At 38.0% G+C, this 14,435-nt stretch overlaps 1 protein-coding gene across 1 annotated transcript in view; it reads left to right on the plus strand.

Annotated features, from left to right (window-relative positions):
- The window catches only part of GFRA1 (GDNF family receptor alpha 1), a 131,296-nt gene that overhangs the window by 107,272 nt on the left and 9,589 nt on the right, over positions 1–14,435 (plus strand). Inside the window, exon 7 of the mRNA XM_053984162.1 lies at positions 366–544. Within this exon, the coding sequence (XP_053840137.1) occupies positions 366–544 (179 nt within the window). The remainder of the gene's footprint in view (positions 1–365; positions 545–14,435) is intronic.

Genomic DNA, 14,435 nt, shown 5'->3' on the forward strand with positions numbered 1-14,435 from the left:
TCACCTGCCTGAATTAGGACATGACATTCAAACTTTTTTTAAAATCTTGAAAGCAAATTTTTTGAGTCTTTTGGATGGTAGCAAATATGATTATGGTAAGTCCTAAAGCTTCTGTCAAGAATTACTATAAACATTACAAAGAAGAGGCTGCACCAAATGATTACGTGACCCCAGATTTTCCGTTCATTTCTGATAGGTTCAAAAATAAGACACATTTTTCAGCATAAAATTGAGTTTCTACAAATACACATTTAAAATGTAATAATAATAATAATGACGGCAATAAAAAACAACTCAGTTCTGCTTTTTGCCTTTTTTTTTTTTTTTTTTAGAAATAGAAAATTGCCTGTAATTTATTTTCACAGAAAATGCAATTCAGGCCTTTGGCAATGGCACTGATGTGAATGTCTGGCAGCCAATCCTTCCAGTACAGACCACTACAGCCACAACTACGACAGCTTCCAGACTTAAAAACACAGGGTCAGAGACCACCAACAACGAAATACCCTCCCACAATGATTCACCAGCATGTGCAAACCTGCAGGTAAGAGAGTTTTGTACTTCTTGTTGTGCATAAATGAAAGCTTTTCATAGATACCTGTCAAGGAGTCTCGCACTGCCTAACTAGATGCCTGCCTAAACTGGAATATCTGTTTATTCCCATGGTGTAGTTACAAGCTGCATATGTTGTGAGCTGTCAGACACTCTTATTTTAAATCAGGAACTTGCATATCTCAAAGTGGACTTTATTGCCTCGCTGACTCAGGAACAAGGGATGGTATTTAATTTCTTATCACAGGTTTGAATATGAATGTGGCACTCTCCAAATCCTGCCAGGATATGTCAGATTAAATTAATCCCTTGAGTACTCCTAATTCAGAGGGAACCCTTAATGTGAGCTAGCATATCCTGCTGCCTTCTTTCTTATATTATTGGCATTAAACTCAAGAAGGTTTTTTGGCTAAGTAGTCCTGGATATTATAGAATATATGGTGCTGCAAGCTACACATTGAAGAAGGTGGACAAAGATGAAACTATGTTGAACCAGGCGCTCTCCTAAACTGAGGTCGAGGTCATGTTGTGATTTTGGCCAATGGCTGTAGTGATTTTCTTAGACACTTAAATTAGACCACTGATAGTAGATCATTGATTCTGGATTTAGAGGCTCACCACTTGCTGAAGATGGTTTTTGCAGCCCTTTGAAAGATTGAAGGACTTGAGCAGGAGAAGACAGCAAAATCAAGGCAGGAAGAGAGTAGTAGGAGATGTAAAATTAAAACATCCTTAGGCCAGATTGGAATTGGGCTGTAAAAATTTCTGGTGGTTTAAATACAAAATTAGGTCAAGCAGGGATAGATCAGCTTGTCCTGTTTATTTTTGTCTTTACAGAAGGAAAATTGCTATGTGACACAAATATAAGTGTCCAAGCTTTAAGGTCTCAGCTGGTATTAAGAGAATTTTTTCTGTCTTTTTGGATTTCACTGTTAAAGCATTGATTTTTCACTTCCTGTAAAAAAAAAAAATCACTTTGTTTTCTTAATATTGAATGGTTCCATGTCCACTGAACCAGAAATATTTTATTTCTGAGAAGTATGTTTTGCTTCCTAATTTTTCCTGCGCCGCTCTCTCTCCTTCATCCTTTTCCAGTTCCTGCATGTATTTTTCACTGGAAAATTTTATCTGCATCAGCGTGAGGGACATTACAGAGTTACAAACTACAGGGGGTTAATGATAGATGGTGCTGAGTTTAGGTCCTTCTGTTTTAATTCTGTTTTTTCTCATCTGTGCATTCATTACTATTTAAGCTTTGTAAGTTATTGATAAGAGAGACAGTTGGAGGCTATTTGCAATAGTCATTTAACCATATAGAATATGCTGAAAGAAACGCAGCCTTTTAAACCTGAAACTTGGAATATCTCACATTTAGAACAAGACCTTGATGGGATAATACTGAGTCACTTCATGTTATATTAAAAAGTTGTGTTATGGGAGAGATCACTTTTTTCTTCAGTGTTTGTACAGCCCCCTGTAGAGTAAGGCCTCCAGATGCTACCAAAGTACACATAATAAATAAAGAACTGAAGAAATGGCAAGTGATCACAAATCCCATTGGATTCACTTGAAATTGCAAATGTTCCTTAAGCCTGAATAGATGTTCCTGTGTTTTGAAAATGACTTAAATTCTTCCCTGTCCTTCCTCCTGTTACTGTGGCATTTTGAAGTCACATCCCACATGAGTTTGTCAGCTCTGGTTTAAAGCTGTGCTATGACTTCAAGTGTACCCCCTGATGTACTTGGCACAAGAAATAAAGATTAGTAGGGAAAATAGGTTCCTTTAAATAAATGATCTCTGGTGTTTGGCAGAAACTGTAGATAAAGTCTGCACTAAAATGTCACTGAAGTTATGTGAACCAAGCAGTTTTTGAATATTGAAGAATATTGAAGCACAGTATTCTGTGCCTACCACGTCCTTCTGTCAGAACTGAAACAGAAAGAACAAAGCTCTAATATTTTAATGCGTTTTTCAAAAAGTAACTTGCAAACAGAGCCAAAACAAGCCCACAATTTCTTAAAAAGAAACCGATGTTTTTTGGACAGTATGGTGCCACTTTGCATGTGAGACTTAAACCCTAATGCAAATTTTATAAAAGAATTGGTATTCATATTGCACTTGGAGAAGGGTATTCATTCCAAGCCTCTCCCCCATGAAAACATACCTTTGTAGTGTTTTCAAAATATGAACCAGTGCAGCCAAAAGCTTTTTTATATGCTTAGCAGCTGAGCTGAAAGGTTTCTAAAAGGCAATATCGCCTGAACGCTGTGAAAAGTCAAATTGCAAGCATCAGTCTCAGCACAAAAAGACAGTGGCAGAGGAGGGCTAAGGAAGTGGTCATTGAGATGCAACAGGGCTGCATATTCTAGTTAGTGGGCTTAAAAATACGTAAGGAAGAAAGAGCAGGAAGTGATTGATTATTATAAATTGCCATTGAAAGAAATACAGCAAGGGAAGAAGGAGCAGGAAGTGATTGATTAGTATAATATGCCACAGAAATGAGCAAATACCAACCTCCTGGGGCTGTAAAATACAGGGCACTAACCCAATCTGCCAAGAGCACCACCAACTGAGCAATTTTTGATACATTTCTTTCTGACTTGTTCAGAATGGTCATATGAAGAGCAGGAGTGCACCCATGGTTTTGTTGCTGTGTCATGTTCACCTGCACAAGCAAACCTGGGAATCAGAAAGGTGGTGAATGCTTGAAGAAAATATGAGATATTTTTTGTTTACCTGTACTCAGTGTTTACCTAAAAAACATGTTGAAGATTTGGACTTTAAAATAATATTTATTTTAGTGATGCTGTTTAGAAGTTGTTCTTCATTTGAACTTATCATTGCTATGAGAATTTGCAATTTATCCTATTATGGGGTATTGTCTTATTTCAGGTTGATACAGCAAAATATTTATTTCTGATATCTGCTTATTTTATGTTTACTTATGCACAGATTTTGTAAGATACTCTCTTTTTCTGTCCCTCAATTAGATCAGCATTCTATCTTTGCCAGGAAGATGCTTCATTTATTCAAGAATCCTCTAAACTCTTTTTACGAACCTGACTTCTAACAGAATTTGCTAAACAAAGTAAATAGTAGTTAGGTTTATATGAAATGCTAAATTTAAGTATATTTGAAGTGCTTGACATCTTGCAAAGAATCCTCAGCACCATATAAAAATAACATAAAGTATTGTGAACAAAAAAGAAGATGAATCCCAACAGCATGTTCCTTACACAGGCAGATTTTATTAAGTAATTGCCAACCCTATCTTTTTTCTGGTGGTTTCACTCTGATGTTTTCTATTTAACTGACATATATGTTAATCCTTCATTTTCAGTCATAACTTGCATTCAGTATGCCAGTCAAAAAATGGTTCTAGTCTTCCAGTCTCATGTTCTACCCCCACTGCCTGAACCATCATGTTAGATTATTTGAAAGGGACAAAAGAATGAGTTTGGATGTGTACTCACACCATGTATTCTTCAAAAAAAAGCTGTCTTTGCATTTAGGAGAGATGGATAGACCTGAAGGATGATAATGAAATGAACCTCAAATGATAGATTAGACCAGTTGTTCCTGGGTCATTGCAGAGATAGATAAAAAACTCAGACTTCCACACTGGGTTTTCTATAATATTTTAAAGGATGTTTTGCAAAAGACAAAAATTGTAGAAGTCAAGATGGTTAAGGACATTTAAGTAAATGTATGCATCAAAGTCTTGCTAGCTAGCTCCATACTTTGTTTTCCCATATTTATTATGTCTTGCTCTTGCCTTGGGTGTTCAGCATTCAAAGAGAAATTAAGGTTTTTATGCTTTTGAAGAATGTAGCAATGGACAGATATAATTGAGATACATGACCCTTTGGACTGAAGACGAGTCCAGTATGTAAAATTGTTGTGCTCTCAGCAGCAAAATTTAAAAAGTATGAGATTGAAATTGAAAATATCAAATATTTTGTGGGGAACAGAGAAATCTGGATACTTAAATATATCAATTCTTTCTATTTGCACGTAAGATTAGTGAGTGTTTATAGCAGATGTGGGTGATAATACAAGCTGCTCTTCCACGTAATTCACGTAATACTTGTGATTTAAAAAAAAAATATTTATAATGGTGAATCCTAGGACAAAAACAGGAGAGAAGGATTGCATTACTCTGAGCAGAGCAGGATTTAAACGTGACTGAGACTGAAAATGACTCTGCTTTTGCCATGTAGATCTGTCTGTGCAGGCCTTCAGCACTGTGCAGGGAGCTGCTAATCTGCTGGGTTAAGTACCCTCTATAACTGCTTAATGTTGCTTCCCAGGTGCTAAATACCATTATTCCAAAGCATTATGGAGATGTTTGGAGAGGGTTAAAAGCTCCAGTGTAGCAGTCTGAGGATCAGGACACAGCAGGTGTGGATCTCCAGGGGCTGATAATTGGGTGGTGGGGTGAACATAAGCAGGAAGCACAGGCTGTGTGTAGGTGAGGGAATGGCACAACTGCTGAGATGGAGCACTGGGGTAGAGACAAAGCTTGTTTTATCCCCTGAGCACCATTGTTAACTCACCCATACACCTGGCACCCTCTTTCCCCCATCCCTCACACAGCCCTTGAACTTTTTGTGACATACAAGCACTGATTTGTCCAATGCCCTGCCTGCTCCATCCCTTGGCAAAGTCTTGCTTGGACCTCTTCCTTTGGGCATTCCAACTACACAGAAAGATACAGTCTGGGGCAAAAGATGGACAACAATATGAAACTCTCAATGCTGTGCCAGAACCAAAAGAAAAGAGAAAAAAAGAAAGACTTAATGTTTTCTATGAAAAGATTGAAATCTACCTCCTGTATTTCCAGGATTAGCTGGCATAATGGGGAGAGCCTGCTGTTACAAGTGATTTAGAGAACACTTATTGGCAGCTTTTCTGCTCAAAAAGCAGTGTCTTTAATTTGCTTTAGTGGCAAGTCCCTTTTACCTGAAGACGTCTTGAGTGCTTTGTGTATACAGATTAAGATCTGACAGCCAGGACTAACTTAAAGTTTCATCTCTAGTCTTACACTTCTGATTTGGGGAGCACTAAATGAAATTCTGTTTGGCCACAGCAGATACTGCTTTGTCCATTGATTTCATTGACACTGGTTTCAACAAGGTTGATCCTTGTTTTCTTCAGCACCATGCTGGAGTGGGTCCTGAGAAAGTGTGGATGTACAATTCCGTGAGACTGTAGTCATTTACTGCATGACTCCTGCAAGATCCAGAGGAGGTGAGGGGACCATCATGGAGACATGTTGGGGTTTTCAATCTGTGTGGAAATCCTGGTGTTCTCTGGCAGGAAAGCAGCCCCAGCCCAGCTGCCTTGCTGTGCAGACAGTGGATCCCAGTGCCACAGGCTGGTTTGCAGGGAATGTGCCCGTACACCTGCGTGTGTTCCTGGTATGGTCGTGTGGGTGCTCCCACTCCGAGCAAGACTGAGCTTTTCACCTTCTTTGCCAGAGTTTCAGGACCACACAAGATAGGTTGTTTTCAAGTTTGTTAAAATCCTGCTGAAGTTAAAGATGTGATTCATACAGCTGATCAATGTCTAAGTGCAGGGAGTCCTTTGCCTCCCTTTTGAACAGAGAGGAACAGTGTGAGGATGTAGCCATGGATCAAACCCAATAGCTCAGACACATCATATCACTGTCAGTGCTGCTATGAGACATCAGCAGTCAGGAAAAAAATGTTCTCATTTACCAGGCTTGGTTGAACTTCTGAGTTGAACATCAGGCCCCCTTACAAGATCAGTTATGATTTGTGGAGTGAAATAAAGGCTAAAACTTTACAACAGGAAGAATCACATCTCTGTTGTTATCACCAGTGCTTAACACTCAGTCTCTTTGGCATGGAGATCTCTCTGTAAGACTGGACCTTATATTTAATGATCAACACTCTGATTTTTAGTGCTTGAAGTTGGGTGTAATAAACTCCTGTTCCTGAAAGACAGTGACATGGTTTATGTTGCATATTAGAATTACAGTTTAAATTGTGTTTTTTTGATTAGCATGCTTTTCATGAGACCAAAATATTGTGCATGTATACTGCTGAAGAGCATAATACTTCAGAATTATTTCATCAATGATAAAATATTTTATGGTTCATTTAAAAAAAAAGTTTTAATAGTCTGAGCGTCTTTAGTGTATTATAATAATACAGCACTTTATAGCAGACTGTAAAACTCCAGACTACAGTTTTAGGAATTGTGCAATTTTGTTTTATAGTTTAATAATTGTTCAATTGAAAATGAGTATGAGGTTACTAAAAACCAATTTAACGACTTAAAAAAATGCAGCTTTATGAAACTGTACTACACACTTTTACAGAAAATTGAAATTTTTTTTGACAGATTATAGTTTTTATCCTCAGAAAGAATTTTACAAATTATTGCTACTAAAAGCAGATTTGCATTTGCAGTGTTCCCCTAAGCTACAGTTGTTTCTGTGTTTCACATGAGTATCCTCTTAGAAGAATACAACAGAAATACAAAGTGCTAGAATAAACCAGAAGCATAAAATTGGATCACATCAGATAAGCCAAATCAAGCTATTCATAGTCCTTGTTATTACTTTATGTGGTTCTTCATCATATTGAAGGTATTCCTAATGTCAGCCAACTCTAGTTCTCAATCAAACACCTAGTCCATCATGTATTTCCCTTTTAAAACCGATAGCTCACTATAGTCTGCAAAAAAACAGCCATAAAAAGGAGTACAGTATTATAAATTAATTTTAAGGCATAACTACTACCAATAAAAATTCTAGGTCATTGCATTGTGATGGTACATGTTTAATCATATTGTCTTTGGAAGTAGAGTTCAGAATATATTGTGTCTTTATGGGACCTGACAAAGTGCTTTGTTTAAGACATATTGTTTGCTATTAGCAAATATTAGGGTTTAGTCATGGCTCTGCTCCCATCTGTACTTGCTGGAGTGAACGAAGCTCTGGTTATGCCAGCAGGCTGACCCTGTTCCCAAGCAAGAGTAGGCAAAAGTGATATTTCCACCAGGTTTGTAATGGAACAGAAATCAACAGTAGAAGCCTTACAATCAAGAGCAGAAGCCTTGAAATCTTGAATACTTTTTTTTTTTTTTAACAGGATTAGCTTTTAAGGAGTCTGTATTATACACCAAAATCCCATTATACTAGTTATTCCAGAAATTCATAATGAAAAGGTAGTCTTGGCCTTAAAAACCCAGTTAATTGCTGTTAACTTCATTGCAGTATCACCTTACAGCCTCTATTTGTTCTGAAAACCACATAGTGTGTTTGAGTGCTTCAGAAACAGTAACTACTTTACTAATTTAAACTATGTTAATGCATTAGGTTATCCTCAAAAAAAATATATCCACAAAGATTCATGAGGAAAAACAAAGTAAAAGGCTTTATCAGATATAAATATATGAGATAATTAATACAGTTGTCAGTAGAGAAATGTTTCTTGCTAAGGTATGAAAATAGCTCAGCAGTTGCCAAAATAGATCAAAATTTAACAAATAAAATCTTAATCAGTTCTGCCATTTTTGCAAAGAACTGTTCTCTCCTAGGTAAGGATTTCACAAGACTTCTATAATTGAAATGTACTTTTAAACACTTTTATTGAAGTGGTATTGACAATTTTGTTTTGTAGTATGATGGCTTAGTACAAATGACTGTGGAGGCTGAAAATTTCTGGATAGTGGAGCATTTTAGTCACAGATGCATAGAGTTTATGAATTACCTGCCCTCTCTCTCCTGGAGGGGGATGGTGCAATGGGGTGAGAGTTTAGGGGAGCAGGGCAGCAATTCGTTGTACAATCTCCTCGTTCCCTGGAGGAAAATGCTCACTAACAGAGATGGACCTGATGAGTTGTGCACAGTCCTGGTGCAGGGCTTTGCCTTGTCTCTGGTTATGTTCCTGAAATCCCCAGAGGTCAGAGAAATGTTCCTAGATCCTAGAGTAGGGGTGTGGGGCTGCCTGCCCGAATCTTTTCCCAAAAGTGTTGTTCCCTGAGATTTCTGTGACTCCTTGGGTATATGAGTGGGTAGAGAAGAGCTCACTGATGGGAACTACATTCACATTGTGCTATAATTTTCTCATTTACTGTCACCCTTGGTGGCTCTTAAAGTCTTGCAGACACTACTGGACACTATCTTAATTATCAGCACGTTGTTTCCATAGATGAGCTATCTATTTCCTAGAGCACAGCAAACCTTTTTTGGGACAAGTGGTTGACCATATTTAGTCTAATCCTAGAGAAAAGTATCAATTAGGGTTCATGGTCTTATGCTCACTGGCATATCCACATCTAAAACATCACTTCCAGTTAGCCATTAGTCTTCATTAGATCCTTTTCCTGTCTGTTTTTGTTTGGTTTGTTTGTTTGTTTTGCTGTTTTTCCTTTTGTGCGGTTTTTGTTTGTTTGTTTTCTTTCCTTGTGGTTTGGGTTGTTTTGTCCTTTCTTCTTGCAGATCCATTCTGTAATGTTTGGACGCTCAACTGCCTCATAGACTTAATCTGCTATGAAATTTATTTATGTTATTTTTCTGTATTCCCTGTCATGATTTAATGGCTAAATGCAGATTCGGGGAAAAAAACCCACCAAAATCTACACCAGGCTGAGCTGGAAGGGTGTTGGGCCTGTATGGTACTGGAGTAGTCACCGTGCCATCACTGGCTGGGCTGCCCTAGAAAGCACAGTGGAGAAGGGCAGAGGGGGGTTGTGGCTGTACTGGGCTGCAACTGAAATTGGAGTAAGTCTGCATTTTGATTTGGGTAAAATGTCTGAATCAACCCTGTTTCCTTATCCTTGATTAGAGAGGATGCGTTGCCTTCCTCTGCCAACAGCAAACCCAAGTACCTGAAGTATGTTTATGCATATAAAGTAATTTGATTTTAAAGAGGCAATCACACGACCTAATCAAATTCTGCTTTTGTTTATACACTTGTAAAAAGGGAATAACTCCACAGTTGTGTGTATTGCAATTATCCTTAAGTGTACATTGTAATTATCCATTACCCCTTACATGTATGCACACCATTCTTTGATATTTCTGTGTAACCCAGAGACTTAACATTCTTAAAAAATAAACTACCCAGACTCTCAGTTGCCATGTGGCAGATATGATCAAAATCATTTCAGGAATAATAAAGAATACTTTTTAGGAATAGTTTCTTCTGTGTTGCCAGCAGTAAATGAAATATAGAAAAGCCCAGTGGAAATCAGAATGCAATAATAAGTAATCATTCCAACCCATAAGTTGCTGACGAGGCAGCATAGCTGCAAAAATACTACAATATTGAAGAGCTAAAATTTGGAACCTTTTCCATAGCATTCAATAATTGTTCAAGAAATCAACCCAAGTTTACAGGACAGAAAATTAAACACAATCTTTTAACCAAATTGGCTAATCTGTACTCTTAATAAAAAAAATTAATGACAACAAAACAGCTGAAGAGAAATTTTTGTTCGGTGTTTACCCTGTCTGCTCATTTTACTTACAGTCTTCACTATACATTAGTAATCAAATATTGGGAATAAATCACACCCTTTATCTCCTACTTTTTATGCCCATGACTCCAAATCAGCTATCTTACCTGAATAAGAGATCTTTATGTTGCATCAAACCATCTCCTCTACAGTATCTTTCAATTTGCTGTTGAGTTCCAGAACTTGAGACGCTGTCACCCATTTCAGCTCCTTGTCATCAAAATCAGTAGGAGTTCAAAATGTTTATTTTAGTCAGTACTCTGGAGGAGAGCCTGACTGTTTCACACCAAATCCTGTTCCCAATCAGTGAACTTGGCCTAATAATCCCACCTCAGGTTAAGCCCTTCTGCATGTTTAGTTCTTTTTATGAGTCACGGGTAAACAGACTGATGTGCATAACCTAGAGTATTTTTCATAGGTTCACTCAGCATGTTTCCTAAAGAGTTATTATCCTCCCTCATGTCTTTCTTAAAACAGAATTAGGTATTCAGGCAGTAATTTATTAAATACTGCATTACATGGTGCTATAGTTTTCCAGATTGACATTTTCAGAAGCCTCAAGAAACCTCTGATTCAAGGCAAGTTACTACACGTTACCACATGACCCTAAATATTTGGATGTTCTAAATTCATCCTCAGGTTTGAAATGTGTGCATTTGAATTTTTTACGTGCGTGGCAGGTAAGACATGTACCGGGCAGGCTCTAAAAAGCTACCTGCAGCCCTAAGTACCTAATTTGTGCAGAGAGTTGGATAAATGGGCATATAAATCAGGTGTGCACAGACAAAAGCAAAGCAGTTACAAGAATCTGTGAAAACCTGTTCCTAAATTTGTACCTGCACAAATGTAAAAAATGATGGTTTGATCAGAACTGTTCTGATGAACAGTGTCCAGTATGGTTTTTACAAAGGCAGAAAAAGTGGTGCATTAACAGTTGCTTATATCTTGACTGGTCTGTAATGATTTCTGTGTTGGAGTGCTGTTCTGCACGCCTCAGTCACATACACACTGCAATTGTCTGGTTCTCAGGGCAAATTTAGAGGTCTGTTCCTGCAGGGACCTAGCTGCTTGTATACAGTCTCAGAATCCAAATGCAAATGCAGTGGAGAATAATTATCCCTTTTTTCATAGTGGTTTTGAACTTCGAGAAATTCTTGCAGCTGTTTGCAGAATCCTGCTCTCATCAAACCCATGTTAATTTTGATTAAGATTTTGTGATTATTCCTAAGGACTCAGTCATGGGTATATGCAGAGAAGAAATTCAGATTGTTCTAGACACAACTAAACAGGTTTAGATAAAAAACACAGTCTGTCTATACCCAGAGAACAGCTTAATGAGAATACTTAGGAATAATTAATTAGGCAGAGGCTTTCCACCTTCAGGCTGGTGGCTCATTTTATAATTAGTATCAGACACTTTGGTAAGTGTCCTCAGTGAGAGAGAGAGCTCTGCTCTCTGTGAGCTGAACTGGTCCATGTCACAGGGACAGCCCCTAAAATGCCAGTCAGACTGGCTTATGTCCCTGTAACAGGGGACTGGACTCTGGTGTTTCATGGACATTTAGAGAGAGCAACTGGCAAAGCTTCAGCTCCACATCATCTCCACAGCAGCGAGACACATCTGCTCATACGTGCTCTGCAGGCCCTCGTCCATCACCTGCTGCCCTTTGTTCTGTGCAGAGCCTGCTGGAGTGCAGCTCCATTCAGCTGTGCACAGCACCTCAGCAGTGGGATGTCTCGTGCAGCCACTGAATGGCCGCAGCACAGTGATATCCCAAATCCCTCCTAAGGATGCTGCTCTCAAGCACTGGAGAGGCTTAGCCTGTCTTGGCCACTGAACAAGGCATCTCTTCAGCCCATTTAATTCACTTCTGACAGACAATAGTGCAGTATCAGCACTGGTGTCCATACGCAATAGCATGTGTTGATATACAGTAGGTACTGTCTGCATCACACCCATCCCTTGTTTCTAGCAGTGCTGTCATCCTTGTGACTTTCCACCCTCTGATCTGTAGGTAGGAGCAACACAAGAAGCCAGACTGCTGCTATGGTCGGCACACACACAGTTGTATTTTTTTTTTTATGCCTCCTCTGTAGATATTTGACAGCAGTGTATTGACACTGAAACTTGCTAGGAAGACAAAGCTGATGCTAGTGAGGGATTAGATGCATCTGAGTAGGTAGATCACAAAAAAAACACCCCTCACTTGGTCTGTTTTCTACTTGCTTCAGCTCAGTCCAGAACTATTAATAAAACCATTATGCACTCAGGGAAATATTTGCTGCCAACCATCATCAATCAAGATTCTCTTCAGATAGCACTCCTAAGATGTTTTTCTAGGTGAAATTTTATAATCTTTCTCTCTTGAGTTCCACCAAAGGATATTAAAATTCGGTAGCACAAGGTACCTTCAAGATTTTTGTACTGTTTGTAGTAGATTTAGAAAAATCTGAGCCTAGAGTGGGACTGTCCCTTTTTAACACAACAGCTCATCTCACAGAAAAGGAAGTGAAGGGCATAGGAAAACATCGTGCGTGCTTTGCGACATTATAATCCTATACCCCATTAATTTCTCAGTCTCTGATGAAGTGCACTGCCTGAGGTGCAAATTAGTGTCACTTTTGTGCATTGAACCTGTCTTGTTTAGAGAAGAAGTGCTTCAGAACCACCTCCTCATTTCAAAACTACTACAGAATAGTTGGCAGTATTGACCTGAGTCACATTAAACAAGCTACCTTGGAATTTAAGTCTGTATGTCCCGTTAATAATCCCCTGAACTATCCAATCTACCACAATATAATTCTTCAAAAAGTAGGCAGACTAGTCAAAACTAAGCTTCTAAAGCTACTTCCAGTTTAGCATGGAAACATTTCAAAATATATGCAAAGTGATGTTGATCTGCATTACTGACATTATTAGCATTCATCTGTTTTTATTTTCCAGTTTATTAAATGTAAACATAAATTTGAGCCTTCTGTCCTTCTGTGAAGAGCTTGTGGGATGAAACAAAGAAGGATTATGTCCTGTGAATACAATTTTGCATTATCTGGTAATCATTTGCATAATCTGGTCATTATAGGCACGGTTTTGTTTTAGTAGGGTTATAATTGGTAAACATCTGATATTCGTAGTTCTTAAGAAATTTTTTTCAGTGATGGAAAAAAGTCCTTCATACTTCTTCTTACTTCTCAAATTTCAGGCCATATATGCAGATGATATTAGGAAGTTGCTTTTGATTTCCAGTTGGTACTGCCTGGCAAGTGGAGAAATTCCTGCTGATGTTGTGGGATCAGGGCAGTAAAAATAAGGCACCTTTCAAATAATGCCATGATTCTTCAGAGATCTCTTAGAAGAGTTTCTGTGCTTTTTTGAATAGCTTCATTAATTACAGTGTGGCTGTTGGTAAGAGCATCATTCATGTGTAAATCAGGGATATGAGGAAGGCCACTCTAATGCCATCCATTAAAGTATGGTCCACTGTAGGATAACCCATTAAAGAGAATTACTGTCAGGGTTTCACTGATAGTATTTCTGAGAAGGGGTGATTTTTCTTTCCCTCACTCACTTCAGCAAGGGGAGAATGAATGTTGGATGCTACATCAAAGTCTCTCACAAGTATTGAGTTTTGAGATCCATTTTGCAGGGGTCTTTTAATAACATTTAGGAAGCTGACAGGACAAACCAAGGACTAGCTTAGCTAATGGATATCTGTGGATGAGACCAATTGGATTTTTTTTTTCAGTCATGACTTAAATCTGTTGAAAAATATGCTTCTCTTAGAAAATAAAATGCCAATAATCCAAATTGTATGATATTTATTCACTTTTTCTTTTTTTTTAAGAAATTAAAATGCCTCGAGAATTATTAAACAGGAATGCTAGTAGTGAATTTGAACACCTTTCTGCAGATTTCTAAAGGCTTTTATTTTAATGAAAATAAAAATAGGTTGTCATAGACATTGCTAGCAGCTATGCTTAAAGTTGAAGTTGTCTTACATTTCATATTAAAAAAGATCTAAAACATTAATTATTTGGGTGAAAATTTTCACGTTATATGTGTGGTTCTAGCTAAATTCTTGAGGAATAGCTGCCTATCAAAGCCACAATGCACTATAACCTGGGGTTTTTTTTTAAATACTCACCTTGCTAGATTTGATTCCACTATTTTTAAAAAAGTTTTCTATATTTTTATTGTAAATGGTATTTTCAGTGCTAAAAAGGAACTGAGACAAGTACTGCAGCAAGTTCACTGCAACTGCAGCCCTGCCAGTTCTGAGGATGCATCTGTGCACCTGCAAAATTCAGCTACAGGATTAGAGAAGGGAGTGAATGCTTTAAAATTTTATTTCAGTGGCACTTCTGGAGAGCAGATTGTGCCAAAATGCGAAAT

Source organism: Vidua macroura, chromosome 8 (assembly GCF_024509145.1).
Source record: "Vidua macroura isolate BioBank_ID:100142 chromosome 8, ASM2450914v1, whole genome shotgun sequence".
Classification (NCBI taxonomy): Eukaryota; Metazoa; Chordata; class Aves; order Passeriformes; family Viduidae; genus Vidua; species Vidua macroura.